Source organism: Musca autumnalis, unplaced genomic scaffold, assembly GCF_047663935.1.
Source record: "Musca autumnalis isolate F117 unplaced genomic scaffold, ASM4766393v1 scaffold_5, whole genome shotgun sequence".
NCBI classification, from domain to species: domain Eukaryota; kingdom Metazoa; phylum Arthropoda; class Insecta; order Diptera; family Muscidae; genus Musca; species Musca autumnalis.
In genome coordinates this window covers 196,941,714-196,965,621 of record NW_027412088.1, presented here as the reverse complement: position 1 = coordinate 196,965,621, position 23,908 = coordinate 196,941,714, and the positions used below count along the sequence as shown (strand labels likewise).

The window sequence follows — 23,908 nt, the reverse complement described above, 5'->3', positions numbered from 1 at the left end:
CGTCAAAAATTGTGGGAAAAATTAAAGTAAAGAGTGCATAATTGAATTTTTTCCAACAGTTTGGATGTGCTGCTTTAAAAAGAAAGTGATTGCTTAATTATTTACTGTTGTAAATATTCAAAAAATAATCTTTAATTATTAAGACCAAACTTTTCGACTTTAAGTATCTTATATAAAGTACAACTAACCGGGGATCACTTCCGAATATTGTTTTTCTTAAAATACATACTCCGAGGTAATTACTCCGAAAATTCCGACTGCTGCTATTTGCAACTCTTCATTTTATCGCCATTTTATTTTGAAGTAAAAAAGTCGTTTAGTTTGGATATCATTACATAGAACCTATACCAAAACGTGAAGCTATGCCTCCACTTTTTTTGGGAGAAGTTGTTTTGGCCACTGGTTGCCCTAAATGCCAAAATACAGCTAAGTCGGTCAGAAAAATTTGTTAAAAACTTTAAAATAAGTAAAATCGGACAATACCTATATGGAGGCTAAACCAAAACGTGGATCTATATCCCCAATTTTTGTGGAGAATTTTTTGACCTCAGGGAATCCGAAATGTCAAAATACAGTTGATTCGGCCAGAAAATTTAGCAAAGTTATTCAAAACGCCGAAAATCGGGCGGTACCGCTATATGGGATCTACACCAAAATGTGGGCCAATATAGACCATATTCCATAACATGGGGCCTACGGTCATAAAAAACATATGATCAAAATTTCAATAGTCTATTTTAACTAGTTTAAAAGTTAATATTTTTTCCCCGCTAGATTTGGATTTCACCCACAGTGCGTCATACCGCTTAAAGCCATATAAAAGTAGTATGGTCTGAGAATCAGAGAATGATTATGTTGTAGCCTGTTTATATTATAGCTTTTTGCTGTGTTAAACTTCATTATGAGGATTTATTTGACGTATACGCAATGGATTTGACGTTTGAAACTCAGTGGTTTTGTTAAATCTGGTCATCCTTAAGTTTATTACATTTTGACGGGATAGTTTTTTGTCCTCAAAATCTTTCTAAGAGAGATGAAAGGTTGGGGTTGTCAGGTTTATTTGGTTCTGTCATAGTCATATTGACTTCTTGTAATGAACTTTTTATGAACAAAAATCAGAAAAAGAAACAAGATGCTCAATTCGTTGGACGGCATTACATGGGGTGCTGATAATAGACCGTGTTGATCTATTATAAAGTAAAAGCTGGTTTACATTACGAAATCGAGTCGATTTCAAACTGTAAATTCCTTTGCGTATACGTCAAATGAAATCAATTCGATTTCATTTGACGTTTGAGCAAAGGAATTGACAGTTTGAAATCGACTCGATTTCGTAATGTAAACCAGCTATAATAGTCCGGACAGCTGTAAGCTATGCGGCACCAATGACATGTTGGCGATGCAGTACCTGTTCAGGTGTGTCATCGTGAGCACCCTTTTACAATCTTTTAGACATCATTCCCCCACCAAGGCACGTCAGGAGATATCTACATGATCTAGAGAGAGAGAGGTACAAACTGGAGACTCGAGCACCCAGCTCACGCCCTGAGAGTAGACTAGGGGCCGCACGATAAGCTCATTTTGTTTTACTGCCCACCTAAACCCATTCTCTTGTCTCCTGACTCTTTATGGATTCTGTCAGTCCTGGTTGCAGAATTATTGAATATGGACACAGAAGATCTAGTAGTGGCATTCTTTAACTGAAATCAAAGGTAAAATTATGAATGAAAAGTACCAGTAAATGTTGAAAAAACTCTTGCTATCGGTTTCTCTTCCGAACGTTTCCTGAGATTCTAGCAGCACAATCATTATAAAAAATGAGCCAAAATCAATATAGAAGCAATGATTGAGGCAAAACCCATATCCCTCACAATAATTGAAATATGACCAAAAGTCAAATTTGCATTGGCCATTTATTTGACAGATATTCAATGGAAATGACAACTCAAATGACGTGTTATTGCTAAAAAAAACTATTTGATGTAGATACACTACAATTAAAATTCAATGGAATTGACAATTTAAATGACGATTTACTTATTAATACATTTGATGTAAACTTAGCCTTATGCAAACTGTGTGTGTGCATCATTGCCAGCACAAAAATGTTTCAACGTGTTTTCTTTTTGTTCATGGCAATACTATACCAGTAAATATGCACTTCGTTAGACAAAGAAAGTTCAAATGAAACCAAAGGTAAATACGCCGAAAAAATTATTTCAAAATTTAGAAATATTTTAATTTATCAATATCATTGAACTTTATTTTACTTTCTCAATTTCTAGAACACATAAAATTTTGTTAGTATATTTAGCACTATGAAAAATTCTAGGACAAATTGAAAATCCCCCAAATTTCCAAACATGATATAATGATATTTGTAGATTTTTTTAGGTTATATATAGCAGCAATATTAAACTTAAACTTTTGTCTTATAATAATTAATAATCCTTCGAACACAATTTAACCACTGCTAATTGTAAATTTTTACGGGTTAAATGATGCAAAACCAAAGTTGAAAAGCAAACATTTGTAGTTGATGGCAGGTATTTCGTAATAAAGTTATACTTGAAAAAATATGTCGTACACTGTTTGGAGAAAACAACAAAACGATAATGTTTTTTGTATATATAAAAATATAGCTGAAATACTTGCTGAGGAGTAGTAAATAAATAAATATATATATTCATAAATATTTTGATGTTAAATAAAAAATTTATTAAAATTAACGAAAAATATAATAAAACAGTATTATGCCAAGAATTGCCACAAGAATGCAATCATTTAATATTATTATGACATCTCATATATAGATATCGTATACATATATTATACATTTATATAATATAACAAAATTCCTTAAAAAAAGCTTATGTACAGGGTAACACAAAATTATCTACAACAGAAAAAAAAACCAAAGAATGTTTTATAAATGTAAAAACCACAAAGAAATGTTTGAAAATGGTTTTCAAAATATTATGTTAAAAATGATAAATGTTATTTAAAAAAATCAGTCTTAAGGTGGAAGGCCAGGACAGACACTAGACATTATCAAGGATTTTGATGATGGCATTCTGGTCATGTTTATGGTCTTCTATCCATTATTCTCATATAACAAACCATAACGTTTATGAGTATTATTGTGTGAATTAGACAATATAATTAAGTGAGCGAACAAATATTTCTATAAAAACAAAATATTTAATAATACAAAAATATCTATAACTTATCTATTATGTGTCTATATATTGTTCTTATTGCACACTTGCACAAAACAACTTTATGCAAAAACCAAAAAGCTGGTATGGGGTCAAACACACACTATTCACTGATTTATTAGCGAAAATAAAAAATCTATTTCTGCATCTCTAGAAAATATTTTATAAGTATCTTTGTGACCAAAAAAAATATTGAAATTAATATTTATATATAAAAACAATATAACAATTTATATTATATACATACATAATATAACTTTATGTAGTAAATATTTATAGAAGAAAAAATCTAAATTGTTTTGCATTTTGAGCATAATAGTCAAAAAATATTAAAAACCACAATTTACAAAAAAATCACAGCATTATTAAAAAAAACTTAACAAAAATTAAAATAAAATTAAATATTAAAAATAATTACAATGGGAGAAACCACTTTGACGTTTTAATAAATATATAACAAACATACAAAATTTAGAAATAACATTTATATAATAACTAAAAAATTGCTAAACAATGGCATCCCCCTTATAACAAAAATAATATTAAATAATGAAACAGACGTTTATATGTAGCTATTACTCTGTATTTTCCCATATACCCCCATTAAAAAAACTTATACATATTCCTTATACCAAAAAATACTAACTTTATTGCATAATATATTCAAACATTTATATTAAAAAATTAAAACAAAAACTACAACAAAATTATATACTACTAATTGTAATATGATGATACAATTTCAATACGAATCGATTCAAACAGAAAAATGATGATAACACACACAAGTTGTTGGTGAATAAAAACTGAGCTACACTCTGAATAAAAAATTGATGTTTTATTTAAAAAAAACATTTTTTGAGGTTATGGTCGGCTGAGTTGGTGTTAAATTTAAGAACAATTCAGGGAAGGGTTTATAGGAGCATTCGCATTTCAGAAAGCGTCTATAAAAACGTGCTTCTATAGAACCTTTCTGAAAGAAGGGGTGTTTCTATACAAACTTTCTGAAAGAAATGCTGCTTCTTTACAACCTTCCTGAATACAATCTTTCTGAAAGCAAGGGTGCTTCTATACAACCTTTCCTAAAATAAGGGTGCTTCTTTAGACCCTTTCTGAAAGAAAGGTTGCTTCTATAGAACCTATCTGAAAGAAAGGATGTTTCCGTAGACGCTTTCTGAAAGAAAGTGTGCTTCTATAGACCGCTTCTCAAAAAGAAAGGGTGCTTCTATAGACCCTTTCTAAAAAAGGGTGCTTCGATAGACACTTTCTGAAAGAAGTGGTGCTTCTATAGTCCCTCTCTGAAAGAAGTGGTGCTTCTATAGTCCCTCTCTGAAAGAAAAGGGTGCTTCTACAGCCCCTTCCTAAAATAAAGGGTGCTTCTTTAGACCCTTTCTCAAATAAAGGGTGCTTCTATAGAACCTTCCTAAAACAAAGGGTGCTTCTATAGATCCTTCCTAAAACAAAGGGTGCTTCTATAGATCCTTCCTAAAACAAAGGGCGCTTCTATAGATCCTTCCTAAAACAAAGGGTGCTTCTATAGATCCTTCCTAAAATAAAGGGCGCATCTGTAGATCCTTCCTAAAATAAAGGGTGCTTCTATAGATCCTAGAAAGGGTTTTTCTATAGATCCTAGAAAGGGTGCTTCTATAGATCCTAGAAAGGGTGCTTCTATAGATCCTAGAAAGGGTGCTTCTATAGATCCTAGAAAGGGTTTTTCTATAGATCCTAGAAAGGGTGCTTCTATAGATCCTATAAAGAGTGCTTCTATAGATCCTATAAAGGGTGCTTCTATAGATCGTAGAAAGGGTGCTTCTGTAGATCGTAGAAAGGGTGCTTCTATAGATCCTAGAAAGGGTTTTTCTATAGATCGTAGAAAGGGTACTTCTATAGATCCTATAAAGGGTGCTTCTGTAGATCCTATAAAGGGTGCTTCTATAGATCGTAGAAAGGGTGCTTCTATTGACCCTTTCTAAAAGGAAGGGTGCTTCTATAGACCATTTCTGAAAGAAAGGGTGCTTCTATTTATCCTTTCTGAAAGAAGGAGTGCTTCTATTTACCCTTTCTCAAAGAAAGGGTGCTTCTATAGTCCATTTCTGAAAGAAAGCGTGCTTCTATATGGACCTTTTCTGAATGAAAGGGTGCTTCTATAGTCCCTTTCTAAAAGAAAGGGTGCTTCTATAGTCCATTTCTGAAAGAAATGGTGCTTCTATAGTCCATTTCTGAAAGAAATGGTGCTTCTATATACCCTTTCGGAAAGAAAGGATGCTTCTATAGACCCTTTCCAAATTAAAGGATGCTTCTATAGATCCTTTCCAAATTAAAGGATGCTTCTATTGACCCTTTCTAAAAGGAAGGGTGCTTCTATAGACCATTTCTGAAAGAAAGGGTGCTTCTATATGGACCTTTTCTGAAAGAAAGGATGCTTCTATAGTCCCTTTCTGAAAGAAAGGGTGCTTCTATAGTCCATTTCTGAAAGAAAGCGTGCTTCTATATGGACCTTTTCTGAATGAAAGGGTGCTTCTATAGTCCCTTTCTAAGAGAAAGGGTGCTTCTATAGTCCATTTCTGAAAGAAATGGTGCTTCTATAGTCCGTTTCTGAAAGAAAGGGTGCTTCTGTAGTCCCTTTCTGAAAGAAAGGGTGCTTCTATAGTCCCTTTTTGAAAGAAAGGGTGCTTCTATAGTCCCTTTTTGAAAGAAAGGGTGCTTCTATAGTCCCTTTTTGAAAGAAATGGTGCTTCTATATAGCCTTTCGGAAAGAAAGGATGCTTCTATAGATTCTTTCTAAATTAAAGGATGCTGCTATTGACCCTTTCTAAAAGGAAGGGTGCCTCTATAGACCATTTCTGAAAGAAGGGGTGCTTCTATATGGACATTTTCTGAAAGAAAGGGTGCTTCTATAGTCCCTTTCTGAAAGAAAGGGTGCTTCTATAGTCCATTTCTGAAAGAAAGGGTGCTTCTATAGTCCCTTTCTGAAAGAAGGGGTGCTTCTATAGTCCCTTTCTGAAAGAAGGGGTGCTTCTATAGTCCCTTTCTGAAAGAAGGGGTGCTTCTATAGTCCCTTTCTGAAAGAAGGGGTGCTTCTATAGTCCCTTTCTGAAAGAAGGGGTGCTTCTACAGTCCCTTTCTGAAAGAAGGGGTGCTTCTATAGTCCCTTACTGAAAGAAGGGGTGCTTCTATAGTCCCTTACTGAAAGAAGGGGTGCTTCTATAGTCCCTTTCTGTAAGAAGGGGTGCTTCTATAGTCCCTTTCTGAATGAAGGGGTGCTTCTATAGTCCCTTTCTGAATGAAGGGGTGCTTCTATAGTCCCTTTCTGAAGAAGGGTGCTTCTATAGTCCCTTTCTGAATGAAGGGGTGCTTCTATAGTCCCTTTCTGAAGAAGGGTGCTTCTATAGTCCCTTTCTGAAAGAAGGGGTGCTTCTATAGTCCCTTTCTGAAAGAAGGGGTGCTTCTATAGTCCTTTTCTGAAAGAAGGGGAGCTTCTATAGTCCCTTTCTGAAAGAAGGGGTGCTTCTATAGTCCCTTTCTGAAAGGAGGGGTGCTTCTATAGTCCATTTCTGAAAGAAAGCGTGCTTCTATATGGACCTTTTCTGAATGAAAGGTTGCTTCTATAGATCCTTCCTAAAAAAAAGGGTGCTTCTATAGATCCTTCCTAAAACAAAGGGTGCTTCTATAGATCCTTCCTAAAACAAAGGGTGCTTCTATAGATCCTTCCTAAAACAAAGGGCGCTTCTATAGATCCTTCCTAAAACAAAGGGCGCTTCTATAGATCCTTCCTAAAACAAAGGGTGCTTCTATAGATCCTTCCTAAAATAAAGGGCGCATCTATAGATCCTTCCTAAAACAAAGGGCGCTTCTATAGATCCTTCCTAAAACAAAGGGTGCTTCTATAGATTCTTCCTAAAATAAAGGGCGCATCTATAGATCCTTCCTAAAATAAAGGGTGCTTCTATAGATCCTAGAAAGGGTTTTTCTATAGATCCTAGAATGGGTGCTTCTTTAGATCCTAGAAAGGGTGCTTCTATAGATCCTAGAAAGGGTGCTTCTATAGATCCTAGAAAGGGTTTTTTCTATAGATCCTAGAAAGGGTTTTTCTATAGATATTAGAAAGGGTGCTTCTATAGATCCTATAAAGAGTGCTTCTATAGATCCTATAAAGGGTGCTTCTATAGATCGTAGAAAGGGTGCTTCTGTAGATCGTAGAAAGGGTGCTTCTATAGATCCTAGAAAGGTTTTTTTCTATAGATCCTAGAAAGGGTGCTTCTATAGATCCTATAAAGAGTGCTTCTATAGATCCTATAAAGGGTGCTTCTATAGATCGTAGAAAGGGTGCTTCTGTAGATCGTAGAAAGGGTGCTTCTATAGATCCTAGAAAGGGTTTTTCTATAGATATTAGAAAGGGTGCTTCTATAGATCCTATAAAGGGTGCTTCTGTAGATCCTATAAAGGGTGCTTCTATAGATCGTAGAAAGGGTGCTTCTATAGATCGTAGAAAGGGTGCTTCTATAGATCGTAGAAAGGGTGCTTCTATTGACCCTTTCTAAAAGGAAGGGTGCTTCTATAGTCCATTTCTGAAAGAAATGGTGCTTCTATAGTCCGTTTCTGAAAGAAATGGTGCTTCTGTAGTCCCTTTCTGAAAGAAAGGGTGCTTCTATAGTCCCTTTCTGAAATAAAGGGTGCTTCTATAGTCCCTTTCTGAAAGAAAGGGTGCTTCTATAGTCCCTTCCTGAAAGAAGGGGTGCTTCTACAGTCCCTTTCTGAAAGAAAGGGTGCTTCTATAGTCCCTTTTTGAAAGAAAGGGTGCTTCTATAGTCCCTTTTTGAAAGAAAGGGTGCTTCTATAGTCCCTTTTTGAAAGAAAGGGTGCTTCTATAGTCCCTTTTTGAAAGAAATAGTGCTTCTATATACCCTTTCGGAAAGAAAGGATGCTTCTATAGATCCTTTCTAAATTAAAGGATGCTGCTATTGACCCTTTCTAAAAGGAAGGGTGCCTCTATAGACCATTTCTGAAAGAAGGGGTGCTTCTATATGGACATTTTCTGAAAGAAAGGGTGCTTCTATAGTCCACTTCTGAAAGAAAGGGTGCTTCTATAGTCCCTTTCTGAAAGAAGGGGTGCATCTATGGTCCCTTTCTGAAAGAAGGGGTGCTTCTATAGTCCCTTTCTGAAAGAAGGGGTGCTTCTATAGTCCCTTTCTGAAAGAAGGGGTGCTTCTATAGTCCCTTTCTGAAAGAAGGGGTGCTTCTATAGTCCCTTTCTGAAAGAAGGGGTGCTTCTATAGTCCCTTTCTGAAAGAAGGGGTGCTTATATAGTCCCTTTCTGAAAGAAGGGGTGCTTCTATAGTCCCTTTCTGAAAGAAGGGGTGCTTCTATAGTCCCTTTCTGAAAGAAGGGGTGCTTCTATAGTCCCTTTCTGAAAGAAGGGGTGCTTCTATAGTCCCTTTCTGAAAGAAGGGGTGCTTCTATAGTCCTTTTCTGAAAGAAGGGGAGCTTCTATAGTCCCTTTCTGAAAGAAGGGGTGCTTCTATAGTCCCTTTCTGAAAGAAGGGGTGCTTCTATAGTCCCTTTCTGAAAGAAGGGGTGCTTCTATAGTCCCTTTCTGAAAGAAGGGGTGCTTCTATAGTCCCTTTCTGAAAGAAGGGGTGCTTCTATAGTCCCTTTCTGAAAGAACGGGTGCTTCTATAGTTCCTTTCTGAAAGAACGGGTGCTTCTATAGTCCCTTCCTGAAAGAAGGGGTGCTTCTATAGTCCCTTTCTGAAAGAAGGGGTGCTTCTATAGTCCCTTACTGAAAGAAGGGGTGCTTCTATAGTCTATTTCTGAAATAGGGGGTGCTTCTATAGTCTCTTTCTGAAAGAAGGGGTGCTTCTATAGTCCCTTTCTGAAAGAAGGGGTGCTTCTATAGTTCCTTTCTGAAAGAACGGGTGCTTCTATAGTCCCTTCCTGAAAGAACGGGTGCTTCTATAGTCCCTTTCTGAAAGAAAGGGTGCTTCTATAGTCCCTTTCTAAAAGAAAGGGTGCTTCTATAGACCCTTTCTAAAAGAAAGGGTGCTTCTATAGACCCTTTCTAAAAGAAAGGGTGCTTCTATAGACCCTTTCTAAAAGAAAGGGTGCTTCTATAGACCCTTTCTAAAAGAAAGGGTGCTTCTATAGACCCTTTCTAAAAGAAAGGGTGCTTCTATAGACCCTTTCTAAAAGAAAGGGTGCTTCTATAGACCCTTTCTAAAAGAAAGGGTGCTTCTATAGACCCTTTCTAAAAGAAAGGGTGCTTCTATAGACCCTTTCTAAAAGAAAGGGTGCTTCTATAGACCCTTTCTAAAAGAAAGGGTGCTTCTATAGACCCATTCTAAAAGAAAGGGTGCTTCTATAGACCCTTTCTAAAAGAAAGGGTGCTTCTATAGACCCTTTCTAAAAGAAAGGGTGCTTCTATAGACCCTTTCTAAAAGAAAGGGTGCTTCTATAGACCCTTTCTAAAAGAAAGGGTGCTTCTATAGACCCTTTCTAAAAGAAAGGGTGCTTCTATAGACCCTTTCTAAAAGAAAGGGTGCTTCTATAGACCCTTTCTAAAAGAAAGGGTGCTTCTATAGACCCTTTCTAAAAGAAAGGGTGCTTCTATAGACCCTTTCTAAAAGAAAGGGTGCTTCTATAGACCCTTTCTAAAAGAAAGGAAGTTTTTGTAGACACTTTCTAAAAGAAAGGAAGTTTTTGTAGACCCTCTCTGACGGAAAGGTTGCTTCTATAGTCCCTTTGTGAAAGAGTGGGTGCTTCTGTGGTCCCTTTCTGAAACAATGGGTGCTTCTGTGGCCCCTTTCTGTTATAATGGGTGCTTCTATAGTCATTTTCTGAAAGAATGGGTGCTTCTATAGTCCCTTCTCTATCTCTCTTATAGATCCTGAATGAAAGAAAGGTGGCTTCTATAGATCCCTTCTGAAAGAAATGATGCTTCTATGCAACCTTTCTGAAAGAAAAGAAACTTCTATAGACCCTTTCTGATTCTAAGATGCCTACCTTTTTTCCCATTTCTTTCTCTTCTGTTTTTCTTTTTTTCCTGCGACCCTCTATATGATACGACCAGTGAAAGTGAGAAAAATAAAAACACAATTTATGTTTTTTTTAGAAACAGGAGTATTTTTTGTTTTTTTTTTTGTTCATTTTTAGAAAAAAATTATCTTGTAAAACTTAGTAGAAAATAAAAAACGTTAACCTACTATATATACGTAATAAGTAAATATTGAAATATTTGTTTTGTTTTTTCATATAAAATTATTGTTGTATAATATTGTTGTTTTTAATTTTATTATATTGTTGTTGTAATGGTTTAAGTAATGATTCCTTAAAAATAAAACAAACTATGAAAAAAGTAGCAGCAAATCAGGAATAATTTGTGTATAAACGGAACACAGTGTAGAGACAACCAAGTTGATAATGATAAAATGTATATTGAGAAGAAAGTGGAGGGGGAATCCATAAGGTACCAGCGAGTGATTTTTCACAAGCAACCAATTTGGAATTTTGTGTAATTGAAAATAAAAGTGGAATTATTTTTTAGAAAATAATATCTATATTATGAAAATAAATTTCACGTAGCAGATTTGAAAAATAGTCATAAATTTTCATAGAAACTAAATGTGGAAATTATATGGCCTGTTCCCGTACTTTATAAAATGGTAAAAGTCGTAAAAGTTGTAAAAGTCGTAAACGATTTTCATATAAATTTTGTGTACGGGAACGCAAAATGTGTAAAAGTGGTAAAAATTGTAAAAACTTTTTAGTTCTGGAACAGGGCTATAATATTTACCCAATTTCACTCTCTTATACCAGAGTTACATTAGACAATTTTCTTTGCGGCAATTGTCAGCAAGGGAAATTGCCGAATGTAAAGCTGGACGTAAACCACAATATTTGCAAAAGAAAGATATATAACTTAAATTCTAAACGTGTAGGGGATGTTATGGAATTTAGGTTATTTTTTGGGGAGTAAATCATCCAAAAACTAGCGACAGATGTTTTTTTCTAACCCATAAAGATGAGCAATGAAACATCTTTTTACAAATATTTTTAATTTGGAACCATTTGTCTAACAACCGGAGATGCGGAAAATGATATTAAATTGTATAAATTATACTAGAAAACATATGTTGTATGGGGTTTTTTGTTTGTTTTTAATTTATAACAATAATTATAATAATTATTAATAATAGTTATGATAATAAACCATTTCCATGATCTAGGAATTTATTTTTCAATAATAACATAATTTGAGCTTCTTAAACAACTGTTATTTTCTCATTTTTTACAAATAATGATTTTCTTTTTCTTCTTTCTTCATAAAGAATAAACAATTACAATTAAACTAATAATAAATTGGCAACAATTTTTGTTTATATATTCATTTTTAAGCTCTTCTTGTTTTCTCAAGATTTCTCCTATATAAAACATAATACAATTGCTTTTTTGTTGTTGTTATAACTATATTAAAAAATAATAATAATTAATAGAAAATAATAATAAAAAACAGAAAAAAAGTATACAAACTTACAATGAATGAAAGCATTAGAACTTCTTCATTATGGTAAGCATTGCTAACACCATTTTATAGGTTATGTTTGTTTTACTTTTGTTTCTTTTTGAAAAAAACAAACATCAACTTCTTGAACTCATTTCACATTTATGTTATGAAATTTCGGTATTGCTTTGTATGGGTCTTTTGTATAAACTAAAACAAATTTTAACTATCCAGTAATGAATCCGAACCTCTTTCCAATTCATCGAGTGTATCCTCAGAACCAGATGCTGTTAAATCCGACAATTCATCAAGACATTTTTGCTTCTTGCGTACATTCCAGTGTAGGCATTCAGCCAGAGAATCAAACCAATCAGATATTTGATCTTGGGCACATATACTTGGCACTGGATAAATTGAGGTTGTCACCCGTAGGCTATCGCCATGGAACAGTTCTTGACGATTACGGCCATCAAAGGAGACCCATGATGTGTTACGGCTATCAGGTGATACGGAAATCTGGGGAAGAGAAAAGAAATTAGAATAAGTAGTAAAAATAGGAGGTAATCACAAATGGGAACCTATGGCGACGCTATTTTTAAGTTGTAAACAGAATAAGCGTAACCTAAAAAATACTATGGTACAAAGTCACCTTTAACAGGTCACATTTTAGTATATCTCCCACATAAAGTAAGCTTCGATAATCGCATTTTTAACAATTGCACTACATTCACTGATGATATATGCTCTTAAATACCCCAATAGATTTTTAATCTTCGATTTTTGAAAAAAATATTCTTTAAAAAATCCAAGATTTTTGAAAAAAAAAAATCTTTAAAAAATTCACGATTTTTTAAAAAATATTCTTTAAAAAATTTACGATTATTGAAAAAATATTCTTTAAAACTGCACGATTTTTGAAAAAATATTCTTAAAAATATCCAAAGTTTTTTGAAAAAAATATTCTTTAAAAAAACCACGATTTTTGAAAAAATATTCTTTAAAAAATCCACGATTTTTGAAAAAATATTCTTTAAAAATCCACGATTTTTGAAAAAATCTTCTTTAAAAAATCCACGATTTTTCAAAAAAATATTCTTTAAAAAATCCACGATTTTTGAAAAAATATTCTTTAAAAAAATCACGATTTTTGCAAAAACATTCTTTAAAAAATCCACGATTAATGAAAAAATATTCTTTAAAAAATTCACGATTTTTGAAAAAAATATTCTTAAAAAATCCACGATTTTTGCAAAAATATTCTTAAAAAAATCCACGATTTTTGCAAAAATATTCTTTAAAAAATCCAAGATTTTTGCAAAAATATTCTTTAAAAAATCCACGATTTTTGAAAAAATATTCTTTAAAAAATCCACGATATTTGAAAAAAGTATTCTTTAAAAAATCCACGATATTTGAAAAAATATTCTTTAAAAAATCCACGATTTTTGAAAAATATTCTTTAAAAAACCTACAATCGACGATAGACATTGTCATCCATGTCACAAACCTATGGATAGAGCTCCTCCGCCCAGGATCTGCACTCTCTAGAGAGAGATACAAGAGAGAACCTCTAGATCAACAGACTAATACGGCAGGACTAGATGAAATTCACACAAATGCTGCGTCATCTTAAATTACAGTGAATAATGTACTGGGAGATCATCCACCATTCATTGCGTCTGAGGAAGTGCAACTCCCACGACAGACAGTCGTATTGCGTTTGTATGGTTCGGTTTCATAACTCCTTGTGGTCTTCTATTAGAAGAACTAGTAGTCCTCTATTAGGAGACCTAATGGTCCTCTACTAAAATACCTTGTGGTCCTCTATTAGAAGACCAAGTGGTCCTCTATTAAAAAACTGTGTGGTCGCTATTAGAAGACCTCCTTTATCAGAATACCTTTGGGCCCTCTATTAGAGGATGTACTGGTCCTCTATTAGAAGACTTTCTGGTCCTATACTTTCTACCTCGATTAGATGTGGTTTTCTATTAAAGAATCTTGTTGTCCTGTATTAGAAGACCTTCTGGTAATCTATTAGATCTTCTAAAATACCTTCTGGTCCTCTATTAGAAAACCAAGTGGTCCTCTATTAAAAGCTCTTGTGGTCTTCTATTAAAACACCGCCTCTATCTGAATACCTTCGGGTCCTTTATTAGAAGATCTACTGATACTCTATTAGAGACCACCTATATAATTGTTCCACAAACATCCCAGGCGGGACAAGGGAGACTTCTCTCACATCAATGAGTGCACCCTGATTCATATTAGCTCAATTATATGGAATTTACAGTTTATTGCCGAGTCCGAAAGGCTTGTCCTAAGACACCACTTGTGGAGAAGATTTACATGGCTGAAATACTGAGGAAATGTCGCCAAAATTACTGAGGGGTATTTTGCCACCGTTGAAAATTTGATGTTACCTAGCCGGGGAATCGAACCCACGACCTTCTGCGTGCAAGTCGGGTGAACATACCATTGCACCACGATGGCACCATCTGGTCCTCTTATTATTATTTATTGTGCTGTGAAAATATTTGGACTTCTATGACACCACACTTCGATCTTCCATGAGAATACTTCACCGAATACCCAGGACTATATTTTGAATATTTATGGGATAATACTAACCTTAAGTTCAACACCAGCAGGTACAACAATAGGACGAAAACTTAACGAATGTGGACAAATGGGTGTTACCATAATGGCGGGAACTGATGGATGGATCATAGAGGCACCAGCTGCCACAGCATAGGCTGTACTACCCGTGGGTGTACTGACAATTAAACCATCACCTTGCACCGAGGTGATATATTTGCCATCCAAAAACAAATCAATGTTGCTGAGATAGGGCGAGGGTCCACGATCAATAACCACCTCATTGAGGACCTAAAGAAAAACAAAAACTTTAACTATTTGTAAAAACTATTTAAAACCTTTCGGACTTACCAAAATATTTGTTGATGGTGCCCGACAACCGCTTTTACCACTACCAGCATTATGTGTACTGCTGCCACCACCACAAGAATCCATTGATACACCACTATCACCTGAGATACTACAATTCATTTGATTTTGTTGGCAATCTGAATCCTTGCGACGATCACTTTTCCTATAGATGACACAACGCAGACGACTACGTAGCGTAAGGGCTGCATGACCCTCTAAAACATTTGTAACTTGTTCTTGGAAATTATCAAATTGGAATGGTGTAAGAAAACCCAAGGAGCCCAAATGGAAAGCCATTACTGGTGGCACCGACTGTTGGAATAATAGGGAGGCATATAACAGAGTGCCATCGCCGCCAAGGCATACAATGAAATCAATGCGATCGGTGAGGTCATCACGGCCATCTCTGTAATGGAGAAAAAAGTAGATTCAATTAGAAATTTGTTGGTTAGTGGTTATTTCTTTAAAACTTACTTGAATGTCACTAATTTCTCTTTAATATTTTGAAATCTTTTATCCTCCTGCAGTGAAAGATCATCCAGTACCGCCGATTCAACCCATACCACCATATGTTTCTCTTGCACCAACCACTCGACTAGCTGAACAAATGGTGCCATCACTGTAGAGTCGCGAACTTTTTTGATTACCAACACCGTCAGGGGTGGCTTGTACCAGGTCAAACGTTGACTGGCTGGATCTTGTATTTGCATAACCATTGCCGGATTTTTCATTATGCGTCCACATGGTCCAAATTGTTGAAATGGCGAGGGAGCGTTTAGACTTCGTGTGCGCCTGTAAGGAAACAAAAAGAAAGGAGAGATTAATGTCATTGTTTTTTGTCTTGCGATTTATTGGAAGTGTTCCAGAATCACGTTAAAATGACGCAATTTTGAGAAAATCATTAAAGATTTTGAGATTATTTTTTTAATTCATTGTTTAAATACTTGAACTGAAACAATCAAAGCAAAATTAGTCATATTTCAGAGAAAGGTCAGTTATATTTTGATTTCCATGGAATTCCGGCATTTAAGATGATGACATTGCCGGAATTTTATATGGAGCGCAGGAAACAATACATTGCGAAAATGATTAATGATGTGATTTAGAAAACGTATTCGCATTGTCTTTACTTGCTTAACGCAAGCGCCTTGTAATTTTTTTTAGAGCTCAACTTAGTTATGAGAGAACAAAGAAGGAAAAGAACTTTGTAAGCCATTTGAGATTCTCATATATAAGATAGGGTAAAAGTGCAATAAAAAAGATAAGACCTGAACAAACGAACCAGCTTAGAAGTCATGTCATTAGCTTTTTTGTCTACTCTTGAGAAATAGATGATATTTTTATTAGAATAACAAGACCTTCTGTCTTCTATGGGAAGACCTTCTGTCTTCTATGGGAAGACCTTCTGCTTCTATGAGAAGACCTTCTGTCTGTTGGTCTTCTAAAAGAAGACCATTTGGTCTTCTATGAGAAGGCCTATTAATCGTATAAGATGAGGCCTATTGATCGTCTAAGAGACACCACTATTGTCGGCAATGAGAACACATATTGATATTCTATGAGAAGACAAAGTGGTGTTCTGTGAGAAAGCCTATTGATCTTCTATTAGATGATCTCTATGAGAAGACCTATTATTCTAAGAGGAGATTTACTAGTTTCCTAGAAAAATAGAAATTTGATATCTTATAAGAAAATCTGGTGGTCTTCTATGAGCAGACTTATGGTTTTTATGAGAAGACCTGGTGGTTTTCTATGATATAGGCTAACTGGTCTTCTATGATAGAACTATAGGTCGGCTATGAAAAGACCTACTGGTTTCTTTAGGAAGACTTTCTGATATTTTATGAAAAGAACTATTGGCCTTCTATAAGTGGGCCTGCTGCTCTTCTATGACAAGACCTACTGGTCTTTTATTAGAAAACCTATTGGTAATCTATGAGAAGACCTCTGGTATTATACGAGAAAGCCTGTTGCTCTTTTATGGTCTCCCATTAGAAGACCTGTTAGTTTTCTCTGAGATTTTACATTGGTCTTCTATGAAAGGCGTATTAGTCTTCTTTGAGAAGTGCTGTTCTTCTGTAAGAAATCCACTGGCCTGATTTGCGAAAAACTTCTGCTCTACTCTAAGAAGGTCTATTCGTCTTCTTTTAGGAGATTTTTGGATTTCTTCCCGAAGACTTCGTTGAGAAAAATTAATGGTTTTTTAGAACACCTTTTGGTCTACTATGAGAAGTCCTACAGGTCTTCTATGTGAAGTCCTTCAGGTCTTCTTTGAGAAGACCTGTGGGTCTTTTAAGAGGAGACCTACTACTGGTCTTCTATGAGTATAACTTCTTGTCTGCTATGAGAAGACCTGGAGGTCCTACTACTGGTTATTTAAGAGAAGATCTACTAGACCTCTTTGGGACGACCTTCTGGTCTTTTTAAAGGAGTACTACTGGTCTTCAATGAGAAAACCTAATGGTCTTCTATGAGAAGACATATTGGTCTTCAATGAAAGGCCTATTGATCTTCTTGAAGAAGACCTTTTGGACTTAATTGAGAAGACATAATGGTTTTCTATGAGAAGACCTACAGGTCCTCTTTCGGAGTCGATATACTTTAGGGTCGTCTACTGTAGAATAGATCGGAGGCCAAGTTATTATCTTTTGAGTAGGTTACACCTAGGCTTATCGTTAGTAGTGCAATAGATGGAAGAAGCGGAGCTTATATAGACCCTTTCTGAAATAAAGGGTGCTTCTATAGACCCTTGCTGAAAGAAAGGGTGCTTCTATAGACCCTTGCTGAAAGAAAGGGTGCTTCTATAGACCCTTGCTGAAAGAAAGGGTGCTTCTATAGACCCTTGCTCAAAGAAAGGGTGCTTCTATAGATCCTTGCTCAAAGAAAGGGTGCTTCTATAGACCCTTGCTCAAAGAAAGGGTGCTTCTATAGACCCTTGCTGAAAGAAAGGGTGCTTCTATAGACCCTTGCTGAAAGAAAGGGTGCTTCTATAGACCCTTGCTGAAAGAAAGGGTGATTCTATAGACCCTTGCTCAAAGAAAGGGTGCTTCTATAGACCCTTGCTCAAAGAAAGGGTGCTTCTATAGACCCTTGCTGAAAGAAAGGGTGCTTCTATAGACCCTTGTTGAAAGAAAGGGTGCTTCTATAGACCCTTGCTGAAAGAAAGGGTGCTTCTATAGACCCTTGCTGAAAGAAAGGGTGCTTCTATAGACCCTTGCTGAAAGAAAGGGTGCTTCTATAGACCCTTGCTGAAAGAAAGGGTGCTTCTATAGACCCTTGCTGAAAGAAAGGGTGCTTCTATAGACCCTTGTTGAAAGAAAGGGTGCTTCTATAGACCCTTGCTGAAAGAAAGGGTGCTTCTATGGACCCTTGCTCAACGAAAGGGTGCTTCTATAGACCCTTGCTCAAAGAAAGGGTGTTTTATAGACCCTTGCTCAAAGAAAGGGTGCTTCTATAGACCCTTGCTCAAAGAAGGGGTGCTTCTATAGACCCTTGCTCAAAGAAAGGGTGTTTCTATAGACCCTTGCTCAAAGAAAGGGTGCTTCTATAGACCCTTGCTCAAAGAAAGGGTGCTTCTATAGACCCTTGCTCAAAGAAAGGGTGCTTCTATAGACCCTTGCTCAAAGAAAGGGTGCTTCTATAGACCTTTGCTCAAAGAAAGGGTGCTTCTATAGATAATAAGGATAAGGAACTTCTGCTGAGGATGCTGGAGCTCCAGAACCCCGGTCTCCTTACTAAGGACTGGACTGTAATGAGTCTCACCCCTTGTAAGGAGAATGGAGGGATGGACATTAAGATGGCGGTAGACTCCTCAGGAGAGGAGTACCTTAAGATTCGTGAGGGAAAACTGAACTTCGGTTCAGGATGGGTTCGGTTCCGACTGAGTCCACCTCGCGGAAGTCAGTAGGAGTAGGCAGGCGGCAGGTGCTACGCATTTTGCAGATTAATCTGCATCATTGTAAAGCAGCTGCCGCCGAACTACTCCTGTCCCTCACGAACTCAGAGGTAGACATTGTTCTAGTCCAGGAACCTTATATATATAAAAATAAGGTCTCTGGACTGAACAATGCCAACTTCGAGGTCTTTGCATCGTCCGAAGGGGACAAGGTGAGGACCTGTGTGGTAGGTAGGAAGAACCTCAATCTAATCTTTCTATCTAATTACAGTAATGGAGACATGTGCACGGTGCGACTGGAGAACGGCAGGGAGAAGGCCACTCTCCTGTCCTCAATCTACATGCCGTATGAGGACCCTGATCCACCAAATCAGGGGGTACACAGGCTGCTGAAGGAGAACCTGGGCGTTTGTAACGTTATCCTTGGATGTGACGCCAACGCCCACCATTTTCACTGGGGCAGCAAAGACACAAACACTAGAGGTGAATCGATTTTCAATTTTATATTATCTTACAATCTAAGAATATGTAATATAGGAAACGATCCCACCTTTAAAATTAGAGGCAGGGAGGAGGTCATTGATCTAACCCTGTCAAATTTAGATGATTCTGTCGTCAGGAACTGGAGGGTATCCAACAAATGCTCCTTTTCGGATCATATGAGGATATACTTTGAAATCTCTTTCGACGGAGTCCGCCAAAATCCTTATAGGAACCCGAGAAGGACGGACTGGGGAAGGTTCACTGATCTGACGAACCATCAACTGACACTCCCCGGAAGGATAGAAACAGTTGCTGAGCTTAACAGTAAGGTGTCCAACCTAACAGAAATCCTTCTTCGCTGCCATAAGGATGCCTGTCCATTAACTTATCCTGGGAAGAAATCCCAACCGGTGTGGTGGAACAAGGAACTTGGCGAACTACGGAAAAACACCAAAAAGTTGTACAACAAGGCGCACTCGACGAAACTTGACAGTGACTGGGAATCGTATAAAGCGAGTTTCACCAAATACAAGAGTGAAATCAAGCGCGCCAAAAAGAAGTCATGGGTTTGTTTCTGTGAGTCTGTAGAAGGGGTAAACGACGCTGCCAGATTCCGTAAGATACTCTCGAAGGACCCCAAATCCATCGGTAGTGTCAAAAAAACCGGACGGCACGTGGACAAACTCAGGTCTTGAGACTCTAAACCTTCTAGCTGAGACCCACTTCCCTGACTGCACGGATGCCAGTAACCTTCACATTGAATGTGACAACTTCCAAGTCCAAGAGTCAGTGGACGAGAGCCTCATTGATAAGGTTGTAAGCAGAAACAAAATAAAGTGGGCAGTAAGTACATTCAAACCCTATAAGTCACCTGGTCCAGATGGAGTAATTCCTGCGATGCTTCAATTTGCTGCACCGCAGATATACCAAATTCTGGAGGAGATCTTTAGGGCCTGTTTGTTTCTTTCCTGCGTACCAGATCTGTGGAAAGAGGTAAAGGTAACTTACATCCCCAAAGCGGGGAAAGCCAGTCACTCTGCACCGAAAGACTACAGACCTATTAGTCTATCCTCCTTTCTCCTCAAGACACTCGAACGACTGATCGATCTGGAGATTAGGAGCTTTGTAGACACTGCCTCGCTGAGCGACTCGCAGCATGCCTACATGAAAGGTAAATCTGTCGAAACTGCTCTTCATGAGGTCGTGGGTTTCATTGAGAGAAATATGGAGAACTCAAACTTTACCTTGGCGGCTTTCCTGGATATAGAAGGAGCCTTTAACAACGTAAAACTTGAATCCATTCATCTCTCGCTTAGATCGGTCAACACCCCGGAAACCCTGATCTGCTGGATAAAGAGAATGCTGGAGAGCAGGATCATAAATTCCAGTATTGGGGAGTTGACAACAAGGAAGACAGTAACACGAGGTACTCCCCAGGGAGGTGTACTCTCACCGCTGCTGTGGCTACTTGTGATAAACAATATTTTGGCGGAATTCGACAATCAGGGCATCAAGGTTGTCGCATACGCGGATGATGTAGTTTTACTAATAACTGGCAAATTCTTGTCCACTATTTCGGAGCTTATGCAAGGAGCCTTATCAAAGCTGTCTCGTTGGGCCACCACAAATGGCCTTGGTGTAAATCCAACGAAAACAGAACTGGTATTGTTCACCAGAAAGCGTAAGCTTGGCGACTTCATACCACCAACATTGGATGGAGTGCAGTTGCATCTATCTCCTGAGGCCAAATACCTAGGTACAATCCTGGATTCTCAACTGAGATGGAAAAGGAACGTCGAGGAACGGACGAAGAGAGGTATGATCGCACTCTATTCATGTAAGAATTCGATTGGGAAAAGTTGGGGTCTAAATCCAGCTATTATACACTGGTTGTATAATACTGTGGTGAGACCCATCCTATCCTACGGATGTCTTGTCTGGTGGCATGCGCTTCGACACAAATCGAACTCGGGCAGCATAGACAAGGTGCAAAGGGCAGCCTCGATCCTGATAACTGGAGCTTTTAGAAGTACACCACAAGCAGCTCTGAACGCGATGCTAAACCTCTTGCCCACGAGAATTAGCATCAAAGGTCAAGCAGCACGTAGTGCTCTAAGGCTACATGAATTGAATCGTTGGCGTGACAGCACCTATGGTCATGCATGCATTCGAGAGCTAGGGCCAAACCTTGGCTTAAATCAGCAGGGGAAGTTCAGCGACTACTTATCACCAATCCATAGATTTGATGATTTTGAGGTCGTTATCCCTAGTAGAGATGACTGGATCCGTGGTAACCCTCCTCTGGACGGTCTGGCTTTCTATACAGACGGTTCCAAGATGGAAGAAGGTACCGGAGCTGGCGTCTACTGCGAAAAGCTTTGCCTCGAGTACTCTTATAGGTTGAACAGCGACTGTAGCGTTTTCCAAGCAGAAATCTTCGCGATCAAAATGGCCGCAGAGTTGATAAAAAGTCTGGATGCTGAAATCTTTGAACCGGTGACTATCTTCGTTGATAGTCAGCCGGCTCTTAAAGCCATCAAATCCCCCAATATCATGTCTGAGGCCGTTCTTGAGTGTAGAACTGCTTTGGCGAACCTAACTAACGCTGTCCGACTCTGCTGGGTACCGGGTCACTGTGACATTGTGGGAAACGAGAAGGCAGATGAATTGGCAAGACACGGATCTCAATCAACAAGTCAAGCTATCACTGTTTCTATTAAACCACCCATATGTCACGTTTTTCGGAAGGTGGAGACGTTCTTTGAAGAACAGGCCAAGGAACTATGGCATAATGAACCAAGGTGCAACGTGTCAAGGGCCATTTGGCCGAATCTTTCAACAAAGAGAACAACTTCGCTTTTAAGTCTGAGTAAGTCAGAAATCAGGGTATTGACGGGAGTCATTACCGGCCATTGCAACATCCGAGCTTTTATCGGCAAATGGCAGGATGATGGCGTGGACTATTGCAGGCTCTGTGAAGATGAGGAGGAAACGGAGACGATCGAGCATATTCTATGTCGTTGCCCGATGTTAACTCGAAAGCGGTATAGACTAACAGGAGTACGCTTTCCTCCAAGCTTAACCTTCTACTCAAACATGGAACCAACAATCATAAACAACATCATTAAAAATCTGAAGTGGCTGGGACGGCGCGACCCATAAGCGTAACTACTTCTCTGACAGTTTTTTCCACCATCGCCAAAAAAACCACCCTCTCTGTCTTTATTACATCTTCATTATTTCTTATAATTAATTCATTTATTATTACTCTCCAAACCACACCCCCTTTTTTCTTTAGTCTTCTCTCTTTTCTCTTCTCTTTTCAGGTAATTCTGAACCTCCTTTTTTCTTTATGGATGATCACAATGGACCGAAAGGTCTCCGAGTGGCGTAGTCAATATACATATATATTGACTACACATCCCCAAACCTAACCTAACCTAACCTAGACCCTTGCTCAAAGAAGGGGTGCTTCTATAGACCCTTGCTCAAAGAAAGGGTGTTTCTATAGACCCTTGCTCAAAGAAAGGGTGCTTCTATACACACTTGCTGAAAGAAACGGTGCTTCTATAGACCCTTGCCGAAAGAAAAGGTGCTTCTATAGACCTTTGCTGAAAGAAAGGGTGCTTCTATAGACCCTTGCTGAAAGAAAGGGTGCTTCTATGGACCCATGCTCAACGAAAGGGTGCTTCTATAGACCCTTGCTCAAAGAAAGGGTGTTTTATAGACCCTTGCTCAAAGAAGGCGTACTTCTATAGACCCTTGCTCAAAGAAAGGGTACTTCTATAGACCCTTGCTCAAAGAAAGGGTGCTTCTATAGACCCTTGCTGAAAGAAACGGTGCTTCTATAGACCGTTGCTGAAAGAAAGGGTGCTTCTATAGACCCTTGCTCAAAGAAAGGGTGCTTCTATAGACCCTTGCTCAAAGAAAGGGTGCTTCTATAGACCCTTGCTCAAAGAAAGGGTGCTTCTATAGACCCTTGCTCAAAGAAAGGGTGCTTCTATAGACCCTTGCTCAAAGAAAGGGTGCTTCTATAGACCCTTGCTCAAAGAAGGGGTGCTTCTATAGACCCTTGCTCAAAGAAAGGGTGTTTCTATAGACCCTTGCTCAAAGAAAGGGTGTTTCTATAGACCCTTGCTCAAAGAAAGGGTGTTTCTATAGACTGAAAGGAAGGTTGTTTCTATAGACTGAAAGGAAGGGTGCTTCTATAGACTGAAAGGAAGGTTGCTTCTATAGACTGAAAGGAGGGTTGCTTCTATAGACTGAAAGGAAGGGTGCTTCTATAGACCCTTGTTGAAAGAAAGGGTGCTTCTATAGACCCTTGCTGAAAGAAAGGGTGCTTCTATAGACCCTTGCTGAAAGAAAGGGTGCTTCTATAGACCCTTGCTGAAAGAAAGGGTGCTTCTATAGACCCTTGCTGAAAGAAAGGGTGCTTCTATAGACCCTTGCTGAAAGAAAGGCTGCTTCTATAGACTGACATGAAGGGTGCTTCTATAGACTGAAAGGAAGGGTGCTTCTATAGACTGAAAGGAAGGGTGCTTCTATAGACCCTTGTTGAAAGAAAGGGTGCTTCTATAGACCCTTGCTGAAAGAAAGGGTGCTTCTATAGACCCTTGCTGAAAGAAAGGGTGCTTCTATAGACCCTTGCTGAAAGAAAGGCTGCTTCTATAGACCCTTGCTGAAAGAAAGGGTGCTTCTATAGACCCTTGCTGAAAGAAAGGCTGCTTCTATAGACCCTTGCTGAAAGAAAGGCTGCTTCTATAGACTGAAAGGAAGGGTGCTTCTATAGACTGAAAGGAAGGGTGCTTCTATAGACTGAAAGGAAGGGTGCTTCTATAGACTGAAAGGAAGGGTGCTTCTATAGACCCT

General features: G+C 37.8%; 2 protein-coding genes across 27 annotated transcripts in view; one reads left to right on the top strand and one right to left on the bottom strand.

Moving 5' to 3' along the window:
- Nucleotides 1-11,426: 11,426 nt before the first annotated feature.
- Nadk1b (NAD kinase 1b) overlaps nt 11,427-23,908 on the bottom strand; it is an 88,473-nt gene continuing 75,991 nt past the window's right edge. For all 26 annotated transcript variants that reach the window (XM_073957303.1, XM_073957305.1, XM_073957302.1 and 23 more), the window contains 4 exons: nt 15,136-15,453; nt 14,662-15,067; nt 14,344-14,601; nt 11,427-12,231 (listed from right to left, as the gene is read on the bottom strand). In XM_073957303.1, coding sequence (XP_073813404.1) covers nt 11,938-12,231; nt 14,344-14,601; nt 14,662-15,067; nt 15,136-15,453 — 1,276 coding nt within the window. In that variant the 3' untranslated portion in view covers nt 11,427-11,937. The remainder of the gene's footprint in view (nt 12,232-14,343; nt 14,602-14,661; nt 15,068-15,135; nt 15,454-23,908) is intronic.
- Nucleotides 18,350-22,504, top strand: LOC141387480 (uncharacterized). The gene is made up of 3 exons (XM_073957307.1): nt 18,350-18,768; nt 18,828-19,039; nt 22,366-22,504. The coding sequence occupies exons 1-3, from the start codon at nt 18,728-18,730 to the stop codon at nt 22,431-22,433; spliced, it is 321 nt and encodes a 106-aa protein (XP_073813408.1). The 5' UTR covers nt 18,350-18,727; the 3' UTR covers nt 22,434-22,504.

What these genes read in the sequence shown, in the direction of transcription:
- LOC141387480 (XM_073957307.1), top strand. Translation starts at nt 18,728, where the DNA reads ATGCCAACTTCGAGGTCTTTGCATCGTCCGAAGGGGACAAG. An exon ending in CATCGTCCGAAGGGGACAAG is followed by an intron (nt 18,769 to 18,827) that starts GTGAGGACCTGT and finishes ATCTAATTACAG; the next exon opens with TAATGGAGACATGTGCACGG. An exon ending in CAAAGACACAAACACTAGAG is followed by an intron (nt 19,040 to 22,365) that starts GTGAATCGATTT and finishes TTCTCTTTTCAG; the next exon opens with GTAATTCTGAACCTCCTTTT.